The sequence below is a fragment of the Prionailurus bengalensis genome, chromosome D4 (genome assembly GCF_016509475.1).
Source record: "Prionailurus bengalensis isolate Pbe53 chromosome D4, Fcat_Pben_1.1_paternal_pri, whole genome shotgun sequence".
NCBI classification, from domain to species: Eukaryota; Metazoa; Chordata; class Mammalia; order Carnivora; family Felidae; genus Prionailurus; species Prionailurus bengalensis.
Genome location: NC_057359.1, coordinates 5,959,940 through 5,975,253, shown reverse-complemented (window position 1 = coordinate 5,975,253; position 15,314 = coordinate 5,959,940). Strand labels below are relative to the sequence as shown.

Here is a 15,314-nt window from a genome sequence, read left to right as displayed (position 1 = left end):
ACGAAGACATTTTCTAAATAAATTTTTTTCAACGTTTATTTATTTTTGGGACAGAGAGAGAGCATGAACGGGGGAGGGGCAGAGCGAGAGGGAGACACAGAATGGGAAACAGGCTCCAGGCTCTGAGCCATCAGCCCAGAGCCCGACGCGGGGCTCAAACTCACGGACCGCGAGATCGTGACCTGGCTGAAGTCGGACACTTAACCGACTGCGCCACCCAGGCGCCCCGACATTTTCTAAATAAAGAGAGTCAGACATACAGAGGCCTAAATGCATTTTGGTTTTATTGGCCCTAAAAGGAGGCAAGGTGTACGATGAGGAAGCATACTCCCATTGTTTCCAAGGGAGTTCACCGAGAAAGCCACATAACTTGCGCAGGGAGCTCTGTTGCGGGGAGTGGCCGGGCCCTTTCCTTGGGTGGAGAGGAGCGTGAGCAGCGGGCCCCTGGCTGAAAGACCATTTCTTCTGCCCGTCCCCACATCCTTCAGCGATTTTCTCGGTATTTCACTGACAAAATATGCTAAGCTAAACATTTCCATGTTGAACTCTCTGCCCACATGACCCCTTAGGGATAACTGTCCTGTCCACGTGAGCCAGCTAGGTCTTTTCAAAGGCCCTGTAGACTTGAAATAACCCTTCAACGATGGGGACACAGAAAAACAATAAAGATCTGTTTTTTCTGTTAAAGATACTAACTAGTTTGTTAAAAAGTTTATTTCAGTAACGTAAGGCAACAATTAATCTCAAGTCAGCGACCAGTGAAAAGAGAAGACAGACATTCTCCCTGCAGCTTCCTGAGTTATCAGCTGGCTATGGCCCCTTCAGTGGTAACATCCTAGAAATCCTCTCATGCTCATTTATATCAGCTAAACTGTGGGAACAAATACTTCATGCAACAGTCGCTCATCGGTCAGGCACAAGGTAAAGTTTAAGCATTTCTTCAAAATCACAACTCTTCACATTTTCACTGAATGTACAGTACTGGGCTACTTACATTTAAATTGTACAGGAAAGAATGCGTTGGTTAGAATCTGGAAAGACCCTTTCAGAAATGAGTTTTGACTGGTCAGATACTCAAAGAAAACAAGCTCTTTAATCTCAGAGGCCGCTCGCTGACAAACCAGACAGTGTGCTTATGAACAGAGCCACGAGTATCATCTGTACCTCACCATTTCTGGCACTAAAACCATCTGCCCAAATACCAAATGTGCCCTGAGACAAGTGACTTGAAAACCAAAACAAGAGATCCTGTTTACGAAGGAAAATAACCTAAAGGCAAAAAGAGAATCATGATTATTGGCAAAAGGGAGTAACCAACCTCCTTCCCAGAGAGAAAAGAATTGTTAAGTAACAATGTCCTTCCTCAATACGGCATTTTGTTTTTTTCCATGTAATCTAAGGTTAACCACAGGGACAGAAAATCCGCCCCTATTTTGAAATCTGGCAGGAGCCAGGTTCTCGCAGCACTGAGACTAACGCGCGGCTTCGACGAGGCCCGGGAGCCACACACGTGCCAGCCAGCAGTGCCGTGAGGGGGTGCCCAGTCAGGGTGCGGGGAGTCACAGAGCAGACTCGGCAGGGGTAGGAGCAGCGTGACCGGGCCTGCGACGCACATGTGGGGTTCTCTGTGCGGGAGGAGCGGAGGGACGCTTTGTTCGTTTTACCGGGGCTCTTCTTTAAAATGTCTTTTCGGCCTCTGCTTGCTAATCTCCAGGGGAAAAGGAGAGCTAGCAGAAGTTACCGCTCGTCTGACCAAATCCCGGCAGTGCCACGGAGCCGGGGGGACCCGCCGGCACCCGCCTCGGCAGCCGCCTTCTAAACGAAAAGTACCTCCGGGTCTTGGGCCTGCCGTGACGCAGGGCCCGAATCCCAGCGGCCAGAGGTTCGGTGGCCTTGCTCCGGCGTGGGCCACCGCCCCGAGGCCCGGCAAGGCCGGCTCTGCTGGACAGCCTTTGAGCAACTATCCGGACCGAATAAGGACTCCGTGCGTCAATACGATTATGCCCTGAAGCATGAACCTTGGAAAAGAGAAGATTCATAAAATGCCCAGCCTCTCCTTACTCTCTTCCTGCCACGGCAACTGCACGCTCTGGGGACAGAACTGAAGATGTGTGACTGCGCACACGACGTCCTGAACCAGAAGAGCCTCCGAAAACCCAGCACGAACTGCAGCTGCTCTCGGACTGACAAGGTGGAGAGGGGGGAACAGGGTATCCTGGGCCTCGAGAGCAGCCTCAGACAAGCATCAGAACGATGGTCTCGAGTCCCCAGCAGGGCACAGCTCCCCACCTCGGGGCCGGGCTGCGCGGCAGGTGGGGAGGAAGCAGAGCTCTGGGCATGGACCGGGGCCCCCGGAGCCCACTGCCCGTCCCCAGCCCCTGCCGGAACCGCCTTCTGTACCCCTGGTTCCATCGCAGGGGAGTTACCACTCCGGGGAACGGCATCCGAGCTACCCTCCACAGCTTCGACTGGAAACGTCATTTGTCTAGTGAACAGTGAGCGGGCTCACGGTGCCCTCTACACCTTTCATGATTCTAAGGGGAGAACTACTGAAGTGGTTGGTTGGCTTTAATCCTTAAGGTCACAGAAAAGGACTTCCATGTGTAGTGGTAGTACCCACATGTGCTTAAGTGCCAGAAAACTGGCATCTTCAAGTGTCAAAAAGGCCATGCGTCACTACCCACAGCGCTAGGTGTGTGGCCCTGAAGAGCATCTGCCCCCAAGCTCTGAAAAACCACAGAGTTACAATCTGAACACGTGCTCATGAAAAATCATGGACTTACATTACAGGTACCCACGTGACGCAGGGAGAAAGCACGTCACGGGGGGTATCCCGCCAGGCATGTGCTTTGAGCCCGTCCAGAAGATTAAAACACAAAGAGACTGTACGTGCACACCCAGGCTGAGGGAAACGTCCAGTCCGGGAACTTGTCTTTCAGGGCATCCAGCTGGGAGGACCTCTTCTCTTCACCAGACAGGTGGTGGGCAGCAACGGCCACGGTGACCATTCCTTCAGGCCGTTCTTCCAAGACCTAGCGGAGAACAGTTGGCAGTGCTTTAGTTCTCTGAAGGCAGAATCAGCCCGGTGTTTACCACGTACCACCCGGGAGCCTGACGGTGACCGCGGCAGAGCTGGCAAATCCCCACCTGCACTTCTATCCAGAACCGCCACGCGGAGGCCTGGAGCCCGTGGGAGTAAAATACGAAGTAGTCCCCGCCTTTACTGGTGACGGGGGTGCCGTTGCCAAGAGACCACTGAGAAAGCGTTGACCCTTCGTGGGTGCGAATGTAGAACGACATGTGGCTTGGTCCTGAAAGGTAAGAGGAACAGCCTTTACGCAGGCGTCGGGAGCAGCAGTTCATTCACCACCAAGCCAGACTCTGAAGGCACCCCTACGTCACTCGAAAGACTCTCGCTGCAGACCTAGGGGAGGGCTCCCGGCTCGGATGTCCTGCGCGTGTCAGCCGGGGTAAGTAATGAGGTAGGTCACGAGGCACAGCAGAAATTTACAATGACAAAACCTGTCATCTAAACACACGAGAACCTGGCACTCGCGAGGCATTCGGAAATCCAGAGAATAAGCTTCATTTAACCAAGAGGGAGCTTCAAAAACTACAGCAGAAGAACGGACAGTGAGGGTTTTAACCTGTCCAGAAACATTTCGAAGGCAGCATCCCGGTGAGGGTGGAAGACCAGTGTCCAGTGGGGGACGTGACCGACACCAAGAGGGAGCCGGGGAAGCTGGGTAAGCAGACTCGGAGCCCGCGAGACGCTGACACAGACAGTAAAGGGTTCCACAGTTATGGGGTCAAAGGAGAATACACACTTTCCTACATCATATGTGGTCAAAACAAAACTATACACTTTCCTAAAATGCCAGAAAATATTTTAAAGAGCAAAGATGACCGACCACACAAAATGGAATATAGCAAAGCACAAAATACTGGAACAAAGTTGAGACCAAATGCATCAGTCATAGAAATAAATGTGAAAAGGGGGAAAAAAAAATAACTCGGATTAATCCTACACTGTATTCAAAAAACACGAGTTTCAGAAAGGGTAAAAATAAAGGAATAAACAGAGGGGTTTCTGGCTAGCAATTTTTAAAAAATTTGATACCTCTTTGATACCAGGGGAAAAAACCAGGATTCAAGACAAAAGCACTAAATGTAAAAAGGCACCTTTTAATACTAAAAGTTTTAATTCACAATGACACAAAATTGTGAATCCTGTGCATTAAGTAACAGCAACTACTTGAAGCAGAATACAGGAGATGCAGAAAGATACCTACGTATGTAGGAAGACTACAAATAAGAAACTAACACTCCACTGTCAGTACAAGACATCAGTTGAACAAAAAAAGATCAGTGAAGTAGATTATATGGATATATATACACATCATACTTTACAAGCTGGTAACACAGAACGTATCCTCTAAAGGGGACACAAAATACTCAAAATATTAACTTACGAAGGAAAGCATCCATTTCATAACACATATTACAAATAACACAATTCAGTTAAACTTAAAATAGCTTTCTACCTGAAAATTAAAAGACTTCTAGGAGAAAAAGGAAATCTGAACAAAAATCACAAGTTTTTTGTAAACAATGAAAAGCAGTGATAAGAGGAAAATCCACAGCAATAAACATTTTTTTATAAAAGAGTACAACAAAGAGAACAGAAAACAAATATTACAGATAAGAAGAAATCAAGAAAGTAGAGACCAGAAATAAACAGACCTAACTTAATTCTAAAAATTAGATTTTTTTATTAACAACTCTACTACTAGCTAACTTGGTTAAGAAAGAGACGGGAAGGGGAGTGGAGCTGAGAAAACCCAAGTATACAAAAAGAGTAAGAAAAATAAACAGAAGAAATGTTTAAAATCACACGTTGACTACAAGCAGACCTCTATACTATTAAATTTGGACACCCAAATGAAATGTGGATACTTTTTAAGGAAAACAGATTACTGTACTCTCTTGTACTGTACAAGAGAGAGAGAAATCTTAGATGAATTTCCCAAGAAAAAGTTAGGAAACTACCCCCCACGAAAAAACACCATGCCCAGATGGTTTCAGAGAGGAATTTAAGCCAACTTTTTAGCCAGTTCAAATGCTTCCTAAACTGTTCCGAGGCACTGGAAATTAAGGAAGACTTACCATTTTTATCACGTTTATACATTTATGGGTAACATATAACTAAATCTGATTAAAGAGAACCAAAAAAATAAACAGACATGGACCAGTATCAGGAGTATTAACAGAAAGTATCTAAATTGTAGCAAACAAAATCCAACATCGCATTAAGAAAATAAGCCATAACCCAGTGGAATAAACCACGTTAAAAGACCCAAGGAAGAAAAAACCCTAGACGGATGCTTTAAAAAAAAAAAAAGCCTTTTCTAAAATTAAAACCCAATTCCTTATAAAAACATTCAAGAAATGACAGTTGATAAATGCTTGCTTAACAGGATACAAAATATACACCCCAGGCCTAAGGCCAGTCTCTCACATGTTGGGAAGCACACGAGACCTGTGCTCTAAGTAAAACAAGGACGCTTGCTCACTACATCCACAGCTGCTCCACACCATCAGCCACTTAGGCACGTCAGTTATGGGCCTAGGAACTGGTGAAGAAAGAAAGACTATTTGCAGTCGATACGCGGTAGTCAATAAGCTATATACTTGGTCTGTTTTTGTAAGGCTAACAGGCTAAGAATGTTTTTTACCTATTTAAACAGTAGTTAACAAAAAAGTCTACACTGGGGACAGATGGCAAAGCCTAAAATAGTATCCGACCATTTAAAGGTTGGCAATTCCTAGTAAACCTGGAGAACTCTAGAGGAGTGATGATTAACGCAAAAAGTGAAAAATTCAGTGAGGTAGCAAAGATACAAATTTGACCTACAGAAATCAGCTGCCTTTACGCCAACAAATATATAAAGGTAGAGGAAATTCCACTTATGACAGCCACAAAAACTAGATGAGGAAAATCTTTGAACACTCATGAAAGACAGAAGTAGATATGAGCATGTGAAAAGACATGGCTAGTTCACAGACAGGGTGAAAACATTATGTCGGTTCTCCTCACTTGATAAACTCACTATGATACTCCCCCAAAACACCAATTAGTAATAAATTTTTTTTTTTTAATTTTTTTTTCAACGTTTATTTATTTTTGGGACAGAGAGAGACAGAGCATGAACGGGGGAGGGGCAGAGAGAGAGGGAGACACAGAGTCGGAAACAGGCTCCAGGCTCTGAGCCATCAGCCCAGAGCCCGACGCGGGGCTCGAACTCACGGACCGCGAGATGGTGACCTGGCTGAAGTCGGACGCTTAACCGACTGCGCCACCCAGGCGCCCCTAGTAATAAATTTTATATCAGTTAGGTTAATACTAAAGTTCATATGGAAAACAAACAAAAATAGCAAGGAAAATAATAACAAAAAATACAACAGATTTTCACCCTTATGATCATTAAGCTGCAAAGCTTCTATAACTAAAAACATGGTAACTGGTACACAGACCCACACAGTCAATTTTTTTCTGATTTCTTGACATTTGTAATCACAAAATATAGGGCAGTAGATGTGCAACTTGCCTGCCAGGAACCTAAATTTTACTGGACTTCTCCAAATTGTGCATAAAGGATAGAGAAAGGTTTGGATTTTTCTGTGCTTCCTTTTTACAAGCTGGTGATTAAAAATCAGAAATAATTATTGGCATGACAAAAAACCGGTTGGTGCAAAATAAATTGATTTCCAATTAAATTTTAAAAGCCCAGAGAGGGGCGCCTGGGTGGCGCAGTCGGTTAAGCGTCCGACTTCAGCCAGGTCACGATCTCGCGGTCCGTGAGTTCGAGCCCCGCGTCAGGCTCTGGGCTGATGGCTCAGAGCCTGGAGCCTGTTTCCAATTCTGTGTCTCCCTCTCTCTCTGCCCCTCCCCCATTCATGCTCTGTCTCTCTCTGTCCCAAAAATAAATAAACGTTAAAAAAAAAAAAAATTTTAAAAGCCCAGAGAAAACAAAAGTATCCACCATTGAAAGCATCAGCTAAGGCACTGAATGCCCTGCAAGGGCTTCATTCCATGGTTAACTACCAAGTTTTATTACTTCCCTTCTCCCATCTTGTGTCTGTCCTCCAGCTTTCTTTGCATACTAGATATTCAAGTCCCTTCTGAGTTAAACTATGCCTTAGCACATAAATTATTTACTCTTCAGTGTAAATAAAATGGTCACAGTCATCAAAAAAATACAAAAATGAAACCTACTAGTGGGCGAGGAAGCTCAGTAAAAAGTGGGCAAAAGTTGAGGTATACAATCCAATTAACTTGGACAAAGATGCCAAAGCCGTTCAATAGGGTAAGGTAAGTCTTTTCAACAGATAACGCTAGAACAACTGGATATCCATTTTAAAAAAAAAGAACCTTGGCTTCTACCTCACATCATACACAAAAATTATTTCAAAGTATATCACAGGCCTAAATGTAACAGCTAAAGCTATGAAGCTTCTAGAAGGAAACATCAGAATCTATCTTTGTTGACCTCCGGTGGGCAAGAATTTTTTAGAGAGGACATATAAAGTATTAACTGTAAAGAAAAACGTGTTAAATTGGAATTCACAAAAATTTAAAACTTGTACACATCAAATGACTCCTTTAAGATAATGAATGGACATGGGGCACCTGGGTGGCTCATTTGGTTAAGCGTACAACTCTTGGTTTCAGCTCAGGTCATGACCTCACAGCTTCGTGGGTTTGAATCCACACTGGGCCTCTGTGCTGGCAGCATGGAGCCTGCTTGGGATTCTCTCTCCCGGCTCCTCCCCCACTCACGCTGGTCTCTGTCTCTCTCAAAATAAATAAACTTTAATAAAAAAAAAAAAATGAATGGACGAGAACATCTAGATAATATATATATATATATATATATGATAAAGGATTTTGATCTGGAACATAAGCACTCCTATAAAGCAGTAAGCCCAAGTTTTAGAAGGGAAGAAGAAATGAAGACACAAAAGCAAGATACCTGAATGGTCAGTAAGCACTTGGAAGCATGTTCCACGTCATGACTTACCGAGAAATGCAAGGGCTACTCCTAAATGCCCGTCAGAAATGGTACGATGGAAAGAACAGAAAATACTAGAGTGAATGTGGAACTGGAATTCTCATACACTACCTGTGGGGAATAAAATACTAATACTCAAAAGAACATAGCTCAATCTCAAGAACATTATGCCTAATGACCCAGACCCCGAACGTTACATACTGGATGATTCCATTTATATGAAATTCAAGAATGATACAAGTGAACAGTAGCAGGAACTTTCAAAAGTGAACTTCCTATGTTCGAGTTCTCCGGAGCTCCGGAGACACAGAACCAATCCTCCGCATCAGCAAATCAAATCCAACAATGTGCAAAAAGAATTATATACTACAACCAGGTGGGATTTATTCCATGTATGCAAGATTGATCCAGCCTCTGAAAACCAGTTAATATAATCCATCACAGCAAAAGGCTAATAAAGAAAAATCACATGGTCATATCAGCCAACAGAAACATGTGACAAAACCAAAAATCCATTCACAAAGCTCAGCAAACTAAAAATAGAGGGGAATTTCCTCAACCTGATAAAGGGCCGACTAACATCATGGTAAAAATGTAGACACTTCCCCCTAAGATCAAGAGCAAGGCAAGGATTCCCACACTTACTACTCCTCTTAGCAGTCTTTTTCAAAATACTAGAAGTCCTAGCTAATGCAGTGAGACGAGAAGAAGCAATAAAAGATCAAAAACAGATTTGGGAAGGAAGAAATAAAACCGTCTTTGTTTGCAGATGACATGATCATCTATGCAGGAAATCCCAAAGAATCAACCAAAAATCTCCTGAAACTAATAAACAATGATGGCAGAGTTGCAGGCTACATGGTTACATACCATCAATGAAAACTCGTATTTACATTAGCATCCCCCAAAATGAAATACTGAGGTACAAATCTAACAAAAGTTGTATAGAATCTGTATGAGGAAAACTACAAAATACAGTTCTGATGAAAGAAAATAAACGAGATATAAACAGAGATACTCCACGTCACAGGAAAAAATATTAAGATGTCATTTTTTTAGAGTGTTTATTTACTTATTTTGAGATAGAGGGAAAGCACCAGTGAGGGAAGGGGAGAGAGAGAGGGAGAGAGTGAATCCCAAGCAGGCTTTGCACTGTCAGCGCAAAGCCTGACTCGGGGCTCAAACCCATGAACTGTGAGATCGTGACCTGAGCCGAAATCAAGATGCTTAACTGACTGAGCCACTCAGGCCCCCCTAAGATGTCATTTTCCCCAACTTGATCTACAGATTTCAATGCGCTTCCATTTAAGAATCCCAGAATGATGGGGCGCCTGGGTGGCGCAGTCGGTTAAGCGTCCGACTTCAGCCAGGTCACCATCTCGCGGTCCGTGAGTTCGAGCCCCGCGTCGGGCTCTGGGCTGATGGCTCAGAGCCTGGAGCCTGTTTCCGATTCTGTGTCTCCCTCTCTCTCTGCCCCTCCCCCATTCATGCTCTGTCTCTCTCTGTCCCAAAAATAAATAAATAAAAGTTGGAAAAAAAAAAAAAAAAAAGAATCCCAGAATGTTATACCGTGGATATGGGCAAACTAATACGTGGAAAGACAGAAGACGAGCAGTATATCGCAGAACAAAGTCTGACAGGATGGATACCACCCACCTTCGAGACTTGATCAAGACAGCATCGTGATGGCAGAAGACACAAACAGGTAAGAACAGAATAGAAAGCCCAAAGATAGACCCACGCATATACAGTCAACTGATTCCTGACAAAGGTCAGGTCATTCGGGAGAGATGGGACAGTCTTCAACAGATGGTACCGGAACAACTGGAAATCCACATGCAAAGCAGGAAAAAAAAAAGTCGAATCCCACACACAGACCTTATAACAAAAACACACAAAAAACACATAAATTTACTCAGAATGTATCTATCATAGACCTAAATATAAAACACAAAACTAAACTTGCAGAAGATAACAGAGAAAATCCAGAGACCTTGGGTTTGGCAATGACCTTTAGACGTAACACCAAAATCACGACCCATGAAAGAAAAACTGATTGTGTTGGACTTAATTAAATTTAAAGCCTTACAATCTGTGAAAAACACTGTTAAGAGAATGAAAAGATAACCCAGACCAGGAGAAAATATTTGCACACCACTTACTGATATAAAGGACTTCTATCCACATACACAGAGAACTCTTAAATTTCAATAGAAAAAAGCCAAACAGCCCAATTAATAAACAGACACCTCACCAGAGGACACACGCAGATGGCAAATAACCTAAGAAAAGATGCCCAGCCTCACAGGTCATTAGGTAATTGCAAATGGAAACAATAAGATGCCACCACGTTGCTATCAGAATGGCCAAAGTCCCAAACACAGTACCAAATGCTGGTGACAATGCGGGACAGTACATCCATGCTGGAAGAGCCTGGCAGTTTCTTACAAAGGTAAATCTAGGCTGCCATATGGTCTAGCAACTGCACTCCTAGGTTTTTATCCAAATGAGGTCAGGGGCGCCTGGGTGGCTCAGTCGGTTAAGGGTCCGACTTCAGCTCAGGTCATGATCTCACAGCCCGTGAGTTTGTGCTGACAGCTCGGAGTCTGGAGCCTGTTTCAGATTCTGTGTCTCCCTCTCCCTCTGTTCCTCCCCTACTTGCACGCATGCACTCTCTCTCAAAAACAAACATTAAAAAAAACAAATGAAGTGAAAACATGTCTAGACAAAAACCTGCAACCAAGATGTTCTGCAGTAGGTAAACAGATAAACTATAGTACATCCACAATGCCATCCAGCGCTAAAAAGAAATGACCTATCAAGCCCCTAAAGACAGGAGGGCCGTCTGCTAAATGAAAGAAGCTGTCCTGAAAGGGTGGCAAACCTTATGACTGCCGCTATGAGATAGTCTGGAAAAGGCAAAATAGTAGAAGCAGTAACATAGATCAGTGGTTGCCAGAGGGGGTGGGAGGAGAGGGCTGACCGGGGGTGCATGGGACTCTCAGGGCAGGGAATCTACTCCATCTGATACGGGGGTACGTGACATTACACATTTGTCAAAACCTACAGAGCTATGCAACACAAAGAGTGAACCGAATCCTAATATGAACCAGGGGCTATAATTAACAATGGATCAGTCCTGGCTCCTCCGTTTTAAGAAATACCCCACACTCTAGTGCAAGGTCTTAAGAAGGGAAGTGGTGGGGACGGCTGGGTGGCTCAGTCGGTGAAGCGTCCGACTTTGGCTCAGGTCATGATCTCGCAGTCTGTGAGTTCGAGCCCTGCATCGGGCTCTGTGCTGACCGCTCAGAGCCTGGAGCCCGTTTGAGATTCTACGTCTCCCTCTCTCTCTGACCCTCCCCCGTTCATGCTCTGTCTCTCTCTGTCAAAAATAAATAAATGTTAAAAAAAAAAATTAAAAAAAAAAAAGGAAGTGGCGGGAGGGGAGCTCTACTTTCTGCTCAGTTTTTCTGTGAACCTAAAACTGCTCTAAAAAAAATAAAGTCTAATTTTCCTCAATAAATCATTACTAATCTGCTTGAGGTACCTTTACAAACACTACGTTCTTCCTGAGTTGTGGTTACTATTATTTAAAGAGAAAGTATACACACTTATTAAGAATTTTAAGAGAAGGAGAGGAGAAAAAAATGTCCTGTGACTTACCTGTTGCCTCAAACGTCAGCTTTATAGAATCCCAGGGTGTCTGTTCTTTGGACACGAGTCTGAAATGAGCAGGATTTCCTGGAGAAACTTCTGGAGCAGGAAGATACCAGTTTTTCCTATTTGGAAAGGGAGCTTCAATATTTAGGATGCTTAATTAGTTGACAGCTACCTATACCTCTGGACATGGTCAAATATATGAATCACCTTCTGGGGCATGAAAATAAGCTTGGGGTGCCTGGGTGGCTCAGTCAGTTGTGTCCAACTCTTGACTTCAGCTCAGGTCACAGTCTGTGGGATCAAGCCCCACATCAGGATTCTCCCTCTGCCACTCCCCCACTCTTGCTCTCTCTCAAGATAAATAAACGAAAAAAAACAAAACCAAACAACCCGACTCTGATGGATAGGATAAACCACGCTAGGCCCGGGCTATTGGGTAATAAAACTTAGCCAAAATTAAGATCAAAGGATCCTAGGTGATCTTGATTCCACTACCCATCCTACTCCTTCTTATCCAACCCTTGACTACCAAACTGTAAAAGCTTCCCAGGAATGAAAGTTCGCAATTCGTAGTTATCTGCTATCTACCAGACCAGTTGAGAGAGCCAGCCTTTTTAACTACTCGGGCTTCCAGAGGAAAGACTTCCTAAATTTGAAAAGGCAACGGTAAACTTCCAAGCTCTCTGTCCCACTAAAGGAGGAGAACTTGTGCAGTGACAGGAAACAGCGTACCTGGCACTTGACCTCTGTTCACCAGCTGCAGTAATGAAGTACTCGCATAGCGACGGGACCTGAGAACTGACCCCCCGACTAAAGCAGCACAGGAGTGAACCCACCTGATCAGAAAGTGCACCGGGAGGTACCACGGGAAACCACAGAGGGGTGCGTTCTCCTCACAGTGAGCTCGGATGCTCTCGTTGATCTCCGGAATATGAGGTGTTATGTGAGACATTCCAGTGTAATCAAACCCATTGATCCAGATCCCAGAGTCCCGTTTGACTACGTTTCCATCCAGGTCATGAAAGGTTCTAGTCATGTGCTGGAAAGAACCGACCGATGAGAATACTACTTGAATCCCCTCCCCCACATCCCCCATCCGGAGGGACAGACAGAGGACATCCACAACAGCAAGAACTGGCGTGGCTGCAGAGTCACAGGGACCCTCCCTCACTGCCGAGGGAGGGGTGGGCTGGCACGGCCGCTTCAGGAAACTGCTTGGTGTCCCCCCAACGTGCACGCAGCCTTCGAGCCAGCAATTCTGCTCCGGAACGTGTACTCAGAGAAACTCCTGAAGGTTCAAGAGCTCTGATTCGGCACTGCCCATACCAGCGAATACTGCAAACCACCCCAACACCCACCAATGGCAGAATGGCCAGATAAAGGGGGGTGCCCCCCCCAGGAGTCTCCCGCACCACCGTGACACACAGCAACGTGCAAGCTTCTCACATGCTGCCGGCAAACAGCAGCAAGTCACAAATGCATAGTTAGGCACGGCCTTCTCAGAAGTTCACAAAGAGGCAGATGGTATCTTCCGGTTTAGGGATTCACACATACGTGGCAAAGAAAAATAACGTAATGATTAATCCTAAACTTCAAGATCGCGAATGAGTACATCCTAGCAGGTGGGGAGGGGGGAGAACCGGGAGGAAGGGCACACGCGGGTTTTATGAGGTGCTGCTTAATGTTCTTTCTTTCACACTCGATGATCAATATACAGATACAGTTTCATTATTCCTTACAAATATATATTTAAGTTTGATTAAAATGTTTTTGAAAACCTGTTTCAGAGTTAAAAGACACGGACACTAGAACTGCATTTAGATAAAGGCCACAAACAAATGCATCCTAACACACACACACACCCCTTCCCTGTGACCTGAAGCTAATTCCCGTTGTCACCACTAGATGTCAGACTTGGGCCTATCTAGAACAGCTTCATTGCGGAAAGAGTGTCACACTGGAAGAGAAAGGGCTGCGTGGGGCTGCACGGCCCACCGCCAGCTCATAAACGGCTTCACTGGAATGCAGCCACCCTCGCTCGTTCAGGTACGTCTGCGACCACTGTGCCGTGCCGGGACACGGACTTGTACGGCTGGCAGAGCCTGAAGTATTTATTACCTGGCCCCTCTGGGGAAAAGTCTGCCAACTTCCGCCACTGGGGAAGAAGAAAACCCCAAACAAATGAGAACAGGAGTTTTTAAAAATAAAAACGTAGCTTTTTCTAAATACTACTGATGTAATTATAAAAATGTGGCAAGTCACTGAAGGCACACAATCTGAAAACTAGCTGTTCTTCACTAAAGGTTTTGCAAATTGTAGTCACAGAAAGAAAGCGTGTGGCTGTGCCCTCCAGGACGATAAACAAGGAATATTTGGCCCTTTTTCAGTATCTCTTCCCCACTATTTACATTCAAATATTACTATTAACTTAGTCAAGTCCCCGAATAGTTACATAGATTATCACTTGGCTTTTTTTGGCTTTAAGATTTGTCTCTTAAAGTGAGCTCTACGTCCAACGTGGGGCTCGAACTCTGACCCCGAGACCCAGGAGACGCTCGCTCCACCGGCTGAGACAGTCAGGCGACCCCTGAAGTTGGCTTTTGTTGGCCTCTTGCCACCTCTAAGACGGAACATGACTATACATAAGGCAACGTGGTTCTTTCTCCTGCTTTATAGTACCAACTCTAAAACGTCTGCAGAAAAACCTAAAATCTCAGACAGTTCTAAATCTCGTTCTTAGTCCCTGAGCTATTATACTTTCATGATGACACAGTACCTTCAACGCTACCTAAGAGCACTTTTACTGGCATTTTAAAATATCTTTCATTTTGCCAGTTGAATTCACACTTTTACTCGGCCTGCAGACAGGTTGGCAGTGTGTACTTCTGAGAGCTCATCACCCCACACATCTGCTCTTGTTTTTCTGGGCAGGTGCACTTGCAGCACGTGAACAGTGACAGAACGAGCGGACATTTCCAATTCAGTCTCTTGGGAGAAGGGTGTTGCTGATAAGACAGCCTCTTGGTGGTCAGTCTTTCCCTCACTGCCTTACCCAGAGTGGCCGAGTGCAACCAAATAGGTCAACAGCAGGGAAGTCTGTCAGTTTTCCCGTTGACCGGCGCGGCACACACGAGGCTTTCCCCTCCAGAACCACAGGGCTCACGCGAAACTGCGCTCACCTGCAGAAACACCCTCTTTGGCTTCGGACTGGCGGGATGCGAGCTGTATGGGAAAAACGCCCCACCGCAAACGAGGAGAAACGTAACCACACACACCAGAGTTAAACTCAGCATGGTTCTCTTCGTGCTTCTGGCAAGGTAGATGAAGTTAATCTAAAACACAAAACGCAGAAAAGGAAAAATTACCGTCGGCAGAGAGGTGCTTTTAAGCTGCCCTTCACTTGGGAACCGGGGTCACCCGACCAGCCGTGAAGAGCGCTCGTCGGCGTGGCCGGCTCCCTGCAAGTGCCCGCGAGCAGGCTCGACTTCCGGGGGCGGCTGCAGAGACGAGGGCCGCCCCCACCCGCCACGACGGTGCCTGCGACAGGCAACCAGCCAGCGAGAGGGGCAAGGAAACAGTCAG

At 45.3% G+C, this 15,314-nt stretch overlaps 1 protein-coding gene across 3 annotated transcripts in view; it reads right to left on the bottom strand.

Annotated features, from left to right (window-relative positions):
• Window positions 1–257: 257 nt before the first annotated feature.
• ERMP1 (endoplasmic reticulum metallopeptidase 1) overlaps window positions 258–15,314 on the bottom strand; it is a 46,378-nt gene continuing 31,321 nt past the window's right edge. For all 3 annotated transcript variants that reach the window (XM_043566467.1, XM_043566466.1, XM_043566465.1), the window contains 5 exons: window positions 14,912–15,064; window positions 12,569–12,771; window positions 11,736–11,851; window positions 3,148–3,311; window positions 258–3,032 (listed from right to left, as the gene is read on the bottom strand). In XM_043566467.1, coding sequence (XP_043422402.1) covers window positions 2,868–3,032; window positions 3,148–3,311; window positions 11,736–11,851; window positions 12,569–12,771; window positions 14,912–15,064 — 801 coding nt within the window. In that variant the 3' untranslated portion in view covers window positions 258–2,867. The remainder of the gene's footprint in view (window positions 3,033–3,147; window positions 3,312–11,735; window positions 11,852–12,568; window positions 12,772–14,911; window positions 15,065–15,314) is intronic.